Genomic DNA, 12,962 nt, shown 5'->3' on the forward strand with positions numbered 1-12,962 from the left:
TCAATATTGGTGGGAGAAATATCAATAACCTCAGATATGCAGATAACACCACCTTTATGGCAGAAAGTGAAGAAGAACTAAAGAGCCTCTTGATGAAAGTGAAAGAGGAGAGTGAAAAAGTTGGCTTAAAACTCAACATTCAGAAAACTAAGATCATGGCATCTGGTCCCATCACTTCATGGCAAATAGATGGAAAAACAGTGAAATCAGTGACAGACTTTTATTTCTTTGGCCTCCAAAATCACTGAAGATGGTGACTGTAGCCATGAAATTAAAAGACACTTGCTCCTTGGAAGAAAAGCAATGACCAACCTAGATAGTATATTAAAAAGCAGAGACATTACTTTGCCAACAAAGGTCTATCTAGTCAGAGGTATAGTTTTTCCAGTAGTCATGTATGGATATGAGAATTGGACCATAAAGAAAGCTGAGTGCCGAAGAATTGATGTTTTTGAACTGTGGTGATGGAGAAGACTCTTGAGAATCCCTTGGACTTGAATGAGATCCAACCAGTACATCTTAAAGGAAATCAGTCCTGAATATTCATTTGGAAGGACTGAGATGCTGAAGCTGAAACTTCAATACTTTGACCACCTGATGAGAAGAGCTGACTCACTGGAAAAGACTCTGATGCTGGGAAAGATTAAAGGCAGGAGGAGAAGGGGATGACAGAGGATGAGATGGTTGGATGGCATCACTGACTCCATGGACATGAGTCTGAGTGAACTCCGGGAGTTGGCGATGTACAGGGAGGCATGGTGTACTGCAGACCATGGGGTCACAAGGAGTTGAACATGACTGAGCAACTGAGCTGAACTGAAGGCAATAGGGTACATGTAACAACTTACTGAGGTATAGCTGTCTAAATAAATGAGTGCATATCTAGACAGTCAGTTTCATCTGTCTGGGCCACTCTCCCATTAGTATGTATGTTGATCTAGTCTCTTTATTTGGCTGTATGCTCCTTGAAGATGGAACTGCACTTTCTGTGTTTTTTCCCCATTACTAAGGTGACTTGGTTCTCAGATCTTTCAAGGAATCTTTCCTGTCCCACCATGGTTGGGATGGTGTATTCATTTTTCTGGATTGAACAGTATGGCCAGCAGAATAACAGAGAGATTAAAGCTATGCTCCCTGGAGTCCAACAGACATAATACTACCATATACTCATTGTGTGGTCCTCAGCAGATTATTTCACCCCTATAAGCCTCAGTTTCCTAGGATGTTTATGTGACCAGCGGAAACCACTACCTCATAATGGGCGATCTAAGAATTAAATAAGATGACGTGTATAAAAGATGTAGCAGAGTATCTGGCATTTAATAAGTGCTGATAAATGTTAACTAATATGGAAAAATTACTAGAATCTTAACATTTCATCTCTATTTCATTGAAAATAAATGACTTATGAAAATATGTATTTTCATAGTAATGTGAAGGTTCAGTAAGAAAGTGGTAAAGTATGTCCTAAATACATTTGAATCTTTTGAGACATTTTTACTGAAAGATGGTGCCAGTTTTGTTCAATGAAGGATGAGTTACAACTTTTATCTGGAAAGAATACTAATAGCCACCCACACTCTCTACAATTGCAAAGTGACTCTGCTCACCAGGATTGGAGTTTATACTAACCTTTTGTGGAATCTGGGCAAGAGCTGAGGCAATGCGATTGGCTTTTTCTTCTGTGAGATTTTTGACCATTGACCCCAGAGAAAACACCACAATACCATCTTCACCTGAACTTTGGACAAATTCTTCCATTTCCTGCAGAGATAAGATTATATTTTATTGCATTATTAATTCAATGGACATGAGTTTGGGCAAATTCTGGGAGATAGTGAAAGATAGAGAAGTGCAGTGGATGGGGTTGCAGATTTGACTGAACAACTGAACACATCAACAAAATTATATTTATTACATAAGTGCCAATCACAGGGGGAAAACAGCTGTCTTACACTTCTAAACTGGGAGACTCAAGAGATGTGTGAGGGACATTGTTAGACTGATTCTGTCTTCTGCCATATAGAACCATCTAGTCTTGTTAGGAGGAAATAAATTTCTGAAATGATGGCCTAAATATACAGTGGGTGATTACACAATAAAAACATGAAACCAAACCATTATATAAAATGAATGGGTGATAAAAGGCAGATTTTCTCATGGTACATGGAACTATTACTCCCAAAGTTTATTTTTATGAGCCAGCAGACTTGTCTGCAAACTTGTAAAAATATTCATTGGAAGAAAGCCCAAAGCAAGATTCTGAATTAGGCTTTTAAAATTTTTAGCATCCCAGTTTACAGTCAATACCTTTTGAGTAACTTTATCTAGCTTCCTGTTAGGCATTTAGGATATTTTCCTCATGTTTATTATTTCCCTGTTTAATAGGGCTAAAAGGATTTTAAACAACTGCTGTATATAGTGATATATTTGAAAAAAAGATAATTCAGTGAAATTCCTGTTACAATCATCATAACACTTACGAGACAGTGCTTCTGTCTCACAAGGGTGTGACACTACATGCCCAAAATGTGAGTCTTAGAACAGAAGTAAATTATACATTTCTCGGCAAATAAAATTCTCTTGATGATCACTTGCATGCTAAGTTGCTCCAGTCGTGTCCAACTCTTTGTGACCTCATGGACTGGAGCCCACCATGGTGCCATTTCATCTTCCAGGGAAACTTCCTGACCTGGGGATTAAACTCACATCTCTTACCTGGTCTCCTGCATTGGCAGGTGGGTTCTTCACCTCTAGTGTCACCTGGGAAGTTGTACAAACTAGGGACAGCAAAATCTGGGATTGAGGTCTTCCTCATTCTCTATGTGACCGTCACCTTCTAGAGATGTGTCATCTCTTTGTAACTATTTGTGGTTATCCTGCAATCACTGGTGTTTATCAGTTAAAGGCTAGTAAAATTACCAAGGGAAGGACAATGCCATAAACAAAAGCAGATCACTCTTTTTAGCTAGGTTAAATTTAAGAGAATATCTGATGTCCTAGGAATTGGTGGTTTATCTCTATGATTCATCTCCCTACATAGACAATGATTGAATAAAAAAACATCACACACACACACACACACACAAAGGCATAAACACACATACCTGTGTATAAGAATTATACACTTATCCATTTGATTTGGTTTCTTAGTTTAATTTCATTGCTTTTCTATTTTGTGTATCCAATGATTGGCATAATTCTTTCATGAGAAAGATGAGCCAAGATTGGTATTCATATTGCTGAAATACCTATATTAATAACTGGGTTTTGGAATGGAATACATTTCCCCTCTTATGAAACATGTCTGAGCCATTTTTCTGAAATCGCCTCCATGTGAAAAGTGGGAGTGGAGTGAAAAACATAATGATGTGGCAAGTAAGCCATGGAATATGTCATGCATCTTTCTGTACCTTTATTTATTTTAGATATTGGTTTCTTATCTCCAGTAATAACACTCAATGGAGCTTGTCTTTAGCTATAACCTATTGGCATGAAACACATATTCACAATCTGGACATGAAATTTTAAACTTCAATATCCATCTTTCCCTAAAAAGAAATCAAGAACTCTTATGGGAACATCACTTAAACTGCCCTCTTGTACAAAAGAGTATGCTCATTTATCTACAACACAAGCAAATAAATATCTGTCTCTTCACTGCCTATTGATGAATATAGTCAAGTACAATATTCTTACTTTGTTTACCTACTATTCTCTTTTTATTGCTTTCTTCTGATATTTCTGGCAGTCCTCATTTATTCTTTCTAACATTGGAATATGGGTGCGTGATTTTCTTTCTTACTCCAAAAAAATTCCTGGTATCATGGTCATAAAGAGCCAATTCAGCATTTCGGTTTCTCAGTTATATGATTTGTAATTTACATTAATGACTCCCAAATTTATTTCCAGTGTTCTCATCCGAGATTGAAATCTTGTATTAACCAGATGAGTTTTAGAAATCTTCACCTGAAAATTCCTTTGACTTCTTAAAGTGAATTGGAAATTGAACGTATCATTGTCATCTCAAAAAAGTTTTTTCAAGCAATTCTTCCTGGCTCAGTAAAATCTATTGCTCTCCAAGAAGCCCTGTCTGATTCCATGTCTTCCATTAACACTTAGCTTTTATGAAAGCATCTTTATCACTCAAATGATCATAGTAAATATCCCTATTTATAACTGCATCATGCTTCTTAGGAAGACAGCAGCAGTCTCCTTAGTGATAGCCAAGGTTCTAGCTTCCTGTTTTTCAACCCAATGTCTACACTATGGACACACTGATATATTTAATATGCCATTTGGAAGATTTCATCCTTCTAATTAAGTATTCAAGTAAAAAAAGGTAAAATTATTCTTAAGAGACTTCTCCTATGATTTTGAAAATAGATTTGAAGTAGAAAACTGAAGTAATTCAGCAGCAAGCATATCTCTGTCATTGATACTGCAAGCTTTAAAGGAAAATCAGGATATTATATAAAGTACGAAAGAGCTTTCCACTATAATAGACATACCTTAGGTAATGGTTTGGCCGGTTTACAATGCAATCCTCCTACAAACTCAAAATTTGGTAAGTATGGACGAGGAAATTCAAAATCCCAGTATGTCCTGATGAGCCAAATCTCTGCTTTCCCCATGGTCTCACATAGCGTAGTGGGTCTTCCTGGAGAAAATGAAAGAAGTAGGCTTGAACTTATTAGCATACATATTTGCTGGGAAAAAAATTGCACCACTAATTTTCTGATGTGCCATGAAGGAACTCTTGATTACTTACCACATTTAGATGTTAAAAGGAAGTGAAATTTAAAATATTAATGAAAGATGGAGGAAGAGAAGGAAGGAAGAAAGGAAAGAAGATAGAAAAGTAGAGAGGAAGGTATGGGAAGTGAGATGGAGGGATAAAGAATGTTTGGGTAGTAAAAGAACAGTAGTATGTAAAATAAAATAAACTCAATAAAATCAAATAAAAATATAATTCTTTGACAAAAATAAGTTCTTTTAGGGAATAAATTCAATCAAAAATTTTAACCACAACTCCAAAATTTTAACCACAACTACTGATGGATTTCATACTCATGGTTTCCCTCCAATTAAATGGCAGATGGCAGATTAGCTGCATCCTATTAACACAAAGGACCTCTCTGATGACTCAACAGTAAAGAGTCTACCGACAATACTAGAGCCATGGGTTCGATCCCTGGGTCTGGAAGATCCCCTAGAGAAGGAAGTGACAACCCATTGCAGTATTCTTGCTTGGGAAGTCCCATGGACAGAGAAGTCTGGGAGGCTACAATCCATGGGATCACAAGAGTCAGACATGACTTAGCAATTAAACCACCATAAATACCAAATCAGCTCTCAGGGGTTTTCTAATTTCCAATCAGGACTATCCTTCTGCCTTTCCACTTGTTACAGTTTCGGGTTCACGCTCTTTGTTGAAGAATCCCACCAGTATCAATTTACCTTGTCTTCCTGAGTCAAATCTCATTGATTTGCTATTATTTTCTCCATAGGAAATCCATGAGTAACTTAAACCTAATACGACCCCCTTTGGAATGCAGATTACACATGCATGCATTACTAGTATCACACATTTGAGTGTCACCTTGAAATGATGTTTTATGAAACGGACAGACTCTAAATATTCATTTTAGGAGATTTGTAAAGAACAAGTATTTGCAAATTGCTAAGTCAATCATTTGTATACACAAAAATCACGTGTTGCATCTAAGTAAAGAAAAATTCAGATGAGAATGTTCCTTTTTTAAAGATTCTATTCAGAAATGGTGCTTTTATGTACTCCATGTTGAATAGCCTTTTTAAAGAATTGTTACTATTTTGTAGTGTTTGGATATATGTCAGAAGTTTTATGTGCATGTGTGTGTTCACTTGCTCAGTTGAAGTTATATAGGCAATGATTTAACTTGAGAATAAAAAAGCCATTTCCAAGGACACTTAGCTTGAAATTGCCAAAGACTGGAGGAGAACAAAGCACCACAGTTTCCCCACAAACATGCTTATGTTTTTCAGATGTGTTGCTCCATGTGTGTGACATCCTGTCTTGATTACTAGGTCCTTAGGAGAAATTATTGTGCAAAACATTTTTGAAAGACATAGCTTAAAGTATTTTAGTATACTAAAGTCCTTAGTATACTAAAATTCTTTATGTGAAGCAGTTATGCACAGTATGAAATACATATCAACATGAGAACAAAATTGTGCTAAAGTATGAAAAAGTTGTAAATTTCTTAAGACATTCTAAATGTTATGATGAAGATCTGTGAAACAAAAATATGGAATTGAAAGTTACCACCAATCTTTTTTTCTGTTATTATTTTGTTACACAAAATGAATTATAAACACAATAGAAAATTTACAAACAATTGATCAATGGCCACTAAATTTGAATTACCATAGAAATACTGTTGCTGTTTGAATCTATTATTTTAATCCTTCATGATGAGTCTACTGAGATACCTTTTAGCTTCAAAGAATTCTTAGAGGGAGCCTAAATGTATGACAAAATGCCATGTTGCAGATGAGACAGATCTCTCAGTGGTAACTCATGCAAGCTGTAGCTATTAATCCAGAGACAACCTTATTAGGCTTCCTAGACTTCTCTTAAAGACATGCAAGAAAACGAACATGTATGATTTCTGTATCACAGTCTATGAATTAATACTTTGTTTTTTTTAGAGCAATTTTAGATGATAACAAAATTGAGGGAAAAGTGGAGATATTTCCCATATATGCTTGTCTTCACACTTGCATAGGCTATACAATTATCAACATCTCCAACAGGATGGTACATTTGTTTCAGTTGATGAACTCACACTGAAACATTATAATCACCCAAAGTCCATGGTTTATGCAATAATTAACACCAAGTATAAATTGGGTGGTCTTAGACACATAATAAAGACATGTATCAATCATTATGATATCATACAAAGTATTTTCACTGTTTGCAAATTATTTTGTGCTTTGTGCATTAATCCCCCACTTTCATCCTACACCCTGGCAACCATTGATCTTTTTGTTGTCTCCATAGTTTTGCCTTTATAGAATGAAGAGTTTGAATCATTCAGCACATAGACTTTTCAGTCTGGAATTTTACCTTAATAATATGCACTAAAGGTGCTCTCATAGTTTAATGTTTTTCTGGGACTTGATAACTCATTTTTTAGAGCTAAATAATATTCCTCCTTTGGATCTGCCACAGTTTATTCATTCACTACTTGGTTTCATCCAAGTTTGGGCAGTTATGAATAAAATTTCTATAAATATCTATAAACATGCACATTTTGTGTAAACATAAGTTCTCAGTTCCTTTGAGTAAATACCAAGAAGTGTGATAACAAGAATTTGTTTACTTTTATAAGAAAACACCAAGTGTTTCCCAAGTGACTGCACCGTTTTAGATCCTGTTAGCAATAAGAAGAGCTCCTTTCCACAACTGGCAAGGTTTTGAAGTTGTCAGTGATCTGCATTTTGGACATTCTAATAGGTGTGCATGGTTATCTCATTATTTTTATAATCTGCATCTCTTTCCAAAAAAATTACATGGAGCATTTTTTATATACTTGTCAAATATCTATCTTTGTGTACAGTTCCTTATTATCTTTGTCCCACTATTTAATCAGGTTTCACGATTTCTTCTTGGGGTGTAATAAGTGTTTTTAAAAAACATTTTAGTTCTTTATCAGACATGTCTTTTGCAAACGTTGTCTCCTATTCAGTGCCTTGTATTTCTTTCTCTTGACATTGTCTTTCACCGAGCAGAAATTTCTAACATTTTTTGAAGATTCTGCATCTATGTTAACACCAAAATGTGTATAAACTTTTTTATACAATTATAACAAGCTTTCTTCCCTCATAATGTCCTTGTCTAGTTTTTACATTTTGATCATGCTGCTGCTGCTGCTGCTAAGTCACTTCAGTCATGTCCAACTCTGTGTGACCCCATAGACGGCAGCCAACCAGGCTCCCCCATCCCTGGGATTCTCTAGGCAAGAACACTGGAGTGGGTTGCCATTTCCTTCTCCAATGCATGAAAGTAAAAAGTGAAAGGGAAGTCACTCGGTCGTGTCCTACTCTTCACGACCCCATGGACCCCAACCTACCAGGCTCCTGTGTCCATGGGACTTTCCAGGCAAGAGTATTGGAGTGGGGTGCCATCGCCTTCTCCATTTGATCATGCTATCCTCATAGAATGTGATAGAAATTATTCCCTCAGCTTCTGTCCTCTAGAAATGACTGTAAAGTATGTAAGTATAATTTTATCTTTGAATTCATTTCTGCTACAATGTTTTTATCTCTTCTTTTTTGGTTTTTCTCAGGATTTGCATCTCTCTGCTTATACAGAACATCTGTTCTTACATACTGTCTACTTTATCCATTAGATCCCTTAGCATATTAATCAACATTGATTTCAAACCTTATTTTGATAATTACTGCATTCTTGCCATCTCTGGTTCTGATGATTGCTCTGTCTACTCAAAGTGTGTTTTTGCCTTTTGATGTTCCTTGTAATTTTCACTTGATAGCAAGACATGATATACTGGGTAAAAAAGACTACTGTAAACAGGTGTTTGAAAGGTGGTGGTGAGTTGGGGAGAGAAGCATTCTATGGTCCTAAGATTAGTCTCAGTATTTTACTGACTTTAAGCCTCTGTATTCTTCAAAACTACCTCTCAGTGTTTTCTCCCACTTTATATGGGGCAGGATGGTCTGGAGTTGGGTATATCCTTTTTCCATCCAGTAGTCTAGAGGGGCTTGGAGTCAGGCATTCTTCTTGCCTCAGGTCAGTTGAAAGTGAAAGTGAAAGTGAAGTCGCTCAGTCCTGTCGGACTCTTTGCGACCCTATGGACTGTAGCCTACCAGGCTCCTCCATCCATGGGATTTTCCAAGCAATAGTACTGGAGTGGATTGCCATTTCAGGCAGTTAGGTTCTGATAATCCCTAGCACATTGTGTACCAGTTAACTAGTTTACCCTGAGGACAGCCTTGTTAGGAAGAACAGAGGGCTCTGATTTCTTTGAAAATGATTCCTTTCTTCTTCCCCTAACTGGAAATAAGGGCTATTTCTTTGATTTTTATTATGAAAAATTGATTGAGCTCCTGGAAAGAAATCTCACAATATTGTGGGGACTCCCCTATGATCAGGTCATTAAGATCTTTTTTGTATAGTTCTTCTGTGATCCAGATAACCATGATGGTGTGATCATTCACCTACAGCCAAACATCCCAGAGCACGAAGACAAGTGGGCCTTAGGGAGCATCACTACGAACAGAGCTAGTAGAGGTGATGGAATTTCAGTTGAGCTATTTCGAATCCTAAAAGATGATGCTGTGAAACTGCTGCACTCAATAGGCCAGCAAATATGGAAAACTCAGCAGGGGTCACAGGACTGGAAAAGGTCAATTTTCATTCCAATCCCAAAGAAAGGCAATGCCAGGAATGTTCAAACTACTGCACAATTGCGCTCATCTCACACACTAGCAAATTCTCCAACTCAGGCTTCAAGAGTATATGAACCTAGAACTTCCAGATGTTCAAGCTGGATTTAGAAAAGACAGAGGAACCAGAGATAAAATTGCCAACATCTGTTGGATCATTGAAAAAGCAAGAAAATTCCCCTCAAAAAAATCTACTTCTGCTTTGTTGACTACACTAAAGTCTTTGATTATGTGGACCACAACAAACTGGAAAATTCTTTAAGAGTTGGGAATACCTGACCACCTCCTGAGAAATCTGCATGCAGGTCAAGAAGCAACAGTTAGAACTGAACACAACAGACTGGTTCCAAATTGGAAAAGGAGTATGTCTAGTCTGTATATTGTCACACTATTTAATTTCTATGCAGAGTGCATCATGCGAAATGCCTGGCTGGATGAAGCACAAGCTGGAATCAAGAATGCCAGGAGAAATATCAGTAACCTCAGATACACAGATGACACCACCCTTATGGCAGAAAGTGAAGAGGAATTAAAGAGCCTCTTGATGAAAGTGAGAGAGGAGAGTGAAAAACATGACTTAAAACTCAACATTCAAAAAACGAAAATTATGGCATCCAGTTCCATCACTTCATGGCAAATAGATGGGGAAACCATGGAAACAGTGACAGACTTTATTTTCTTGGGTTCCAAAGTCACTGCAGATGGTGACTGAAGCCTTGAAATTTGGAGAAATTTGATGTTATAGAAGACTCTTGAGAGTCTCATGGAGAGCAAGGAGATCAAACCAGGACTGATGCTGAGGCTGAAGCTTCAATACTTTGGCCACCTGATGTGAAGAACTGACGCCATTGGAAAAGACCCTAAAGCTGGGAAAGACTGAAGGTAGGAGGAGAAAGGGATGACAGAAAATGAGATGCTGGTATGGCATTGCCAGCTAGATGGACATGGGTTTGAGCACGCTCTGGGAGTTGGTTATGGACAGGGAAACCTGGCGTACTGCAGTCCATGGGGTCACAGAATCAGACACAACTGGGCAACTGAACTGAACTGTATATGTATATGTATAACTCAATCACTATGTTATATAGCAGAAATTATTGCATTTTAAATCAACTATACTTCAATTAAAAACAAAACAAAACAGTATTTGGAGTGAAAGCCAGCTTCAGTGATACAATCAGATAAGAGCTAGACATTTGAAAATTGCAAACCAAAACCATTTTTTTATTAGAAAAGGCAGGTGATTAAAAATAGAATGTACATAACTAGTAAAGTGAAAAATATACTGTTTTTAACATCTTGAGTTATAAACTCTTTCAAGTTTCTGCTTAATTTTTCAGTTTTCTATATTATACACCTCCAAAAGTATAAAGCATACTAGGAAACTTCTCAGTATGACCCATTATGGTGAAGCAGTTTTCACAGGACTTATTGAAGTTTTATCCCAAATTTATGAGAGATAGGAATACATGGTACTTTGGTCCAAAAGGAAGATGGTTTAAATTTTAAATCTAATATTCCATGATTTTCAAAATTTGTAGAGCAAAATTCAAACAAAATAAGCTATATACCAAATTTAATGCCACCATTAATATGGCTCAGGTTCCAGACTATGACTAAAATCAGGCAAGAAAATGATCTTCCTCTGTTAACAAACATTACACTCACTTAACCAGTAAGAAATCAAACATCTTCTCTATGAAAACTCAGTGTATTAGACCAATTTGTGATATCCTGCATCTGACAAAAATACACATTCCATTGGATTGACATATATTAACATGTCTTATATTTCATTTTGTTTTGGTAACAATCTTTTAAGTATTGAAGTATCCTAATAAATAGAGGACTGTAAAGAAAGAAGAACTATGGCAAGAAATTTCTTGCATCTCTTCCCCAATTAGTTATTAAACCACAGTTCCTTGATATCAATTGTGGAGTTTTTGTGAAAGTGAAAGTTTTAAAAATATATTCCTTTCCTCTTCCTAGACTTTTCTGAAACCTCCTCAGCATCTTCTGATAATTACTTTAGAATGAAAAGCAGAGTCTCTTACCTAATACTTCACTGTAAAACTGGTCCCAAAACTGAGGGTCATATTGTTGGAGCCAGAAGTCAAAGAAAATGGTAAACATTAAATTTTTTACCCTTTGCAGAAAGTTCATTTTGTCTGGTAATCCTGCCATGACAACAGGCACGTAGGAAGGTGGAGATGGCATCTGCCCACAGTATTTCTCCATTGTGCCACCCAAGGAGAGTCTTAGTGTGTACACAAAAGGGATTCCCAGAATCTCAGCAATCAGCTCACCACAGGGCATCACAGGGTCTATAACCATAACATTATAGTTGGTGTCCTGGAGTTTCTTCATGATTGTCTGGTTGTAGACAACACTCTCACAGACAAGTTTTAAATCTGCACTTATTTCAAGGAAAAAATCTTGAAGTTTCTTTGCTGATTGCCAGGGTGACAATGTTGGCATGACGTTAACAGATAGATTTAAAAATTCATTTAAATTATTTTCAGCAGTCTCTTTGTCCTGCGGCACTGAGAATATCTTGAAGTTCAGTGTGGAAGGCTTGTTGTTCTCAATGAGAAAATTTTGTGAAGACACCAACACAGTCACTTCATGTCCTCTTTCCATGAGTTTCTCCAGAACAACCTTTAGATTGAGCCAGTGGCTCATGTCACAGGGCCACACCAGGACCTTCCCACAGAATCCACAGCCAGTACAGCAGAGCTGCAGCAGTAGAATTGCTGAAACCCATTTCTTGGACATCATGATAGCAGCTCCCTCACATATTGCTCTGCAAACACTGAATGCTTGTTGGGCACAAAATTTTAGTGGCAATTTAGACATCAATCAAGTTAAAAATTAATTTCTGGAGTTAGGTAACTTACATGCAGAGAACTTTGCCAGTTGTTAACTGGGTATGATATTTGTTCAGGAGAAGACAGGAAATAGTTATATATTTTTGAGGAAATGATTGCAACCTTCTAGGAGTTTTAAACATAGATTAAAATAGAAAAAAATAATGTTTTATTGACATTTTAAAAATATAATAGAACCCATTTAAATATATCTAGCAAATAATATGGTGCATCTCATGGAACATGATGATTAATAATTTGGGGAAACACGAAAATGTATGTCTTGTCATAATGTTGGTCACATACTAGCATGTAGATAAAACACATACATTGCCTAATATAGGAGGAATATGAATATACTAATGTACAAAGATACAGCATTTCAGGGTCTCAGAATATGCTGTCCCTCTAATGTGAAGAAAATCAGACAAAGCTTCAACACAGAAGATACATTTCAGAAGCTGAACTCAGAAGCAAAGGATACAGGAGAAGGGTTTTAAAATTAAATAGAAGAAAAGAATAAAAAGATGAATGATATGTAAGTCATGGCCATTTACGTATACAGTTGTTAGTTCAGTATGTATGGAACAGAGGCTAACACAAAACTTCAGAAAAGGGAAATATTAGCTAAAATAAGAC

At 36.6% G+C, this 12,962-nt stretch overlaps 1 protein-coding gene across 3 annotated transcripts in view; it reads right to left on the reverse strand.

Moving 5' to 3' along the window:
* LOC120862205 (UDP-glucuronosyltransferase 2A1) overlaps positions 1–12,962 on the reverse strand; it is a 54,880-nt gene that overhangs the window by 13,216 nt on the left and 28,702 nt on the right. For 2 of the 3 annotated variants that reach the window (XM_040238328.1, XM_040238327.1), the window contains 2 exons: positions 4,512–4,660; positions 1,633–1,764 (listed from right to left, as the gene is read on the reverse strand). In XM_040238328.1, the coding sequence (XP_040094262.1) occupies positions 1,633–1,764; positions 4,512–4,660 (281 nt within the window). Of the gene's footprint in view, positions 1–1,632; positions 1,765–4,511; positions 4,661–11,510; positions 12,258–12,962 lie in introns of those variants that run through there. The other variant, XM_040238326.1, reaches the window with a different exon arrangement.

Source organism: Oryx dammah, unplaced genomic scaffold (assembly GCF_014754425.2).
Source record: "Oryx dammah isolate SB20612 unplaced genomic scaffold, SCBI_Odam_1.1 HiC_scaffold_3, whole genome shotgun sequence".
Classification (NCBI taxonomy): domain Eukaryota; kingdom Metazoa; phylum Chordata; class Mammalia; order Artiodactyla; family Bovidae; genus Oryx; species Oryx dammah.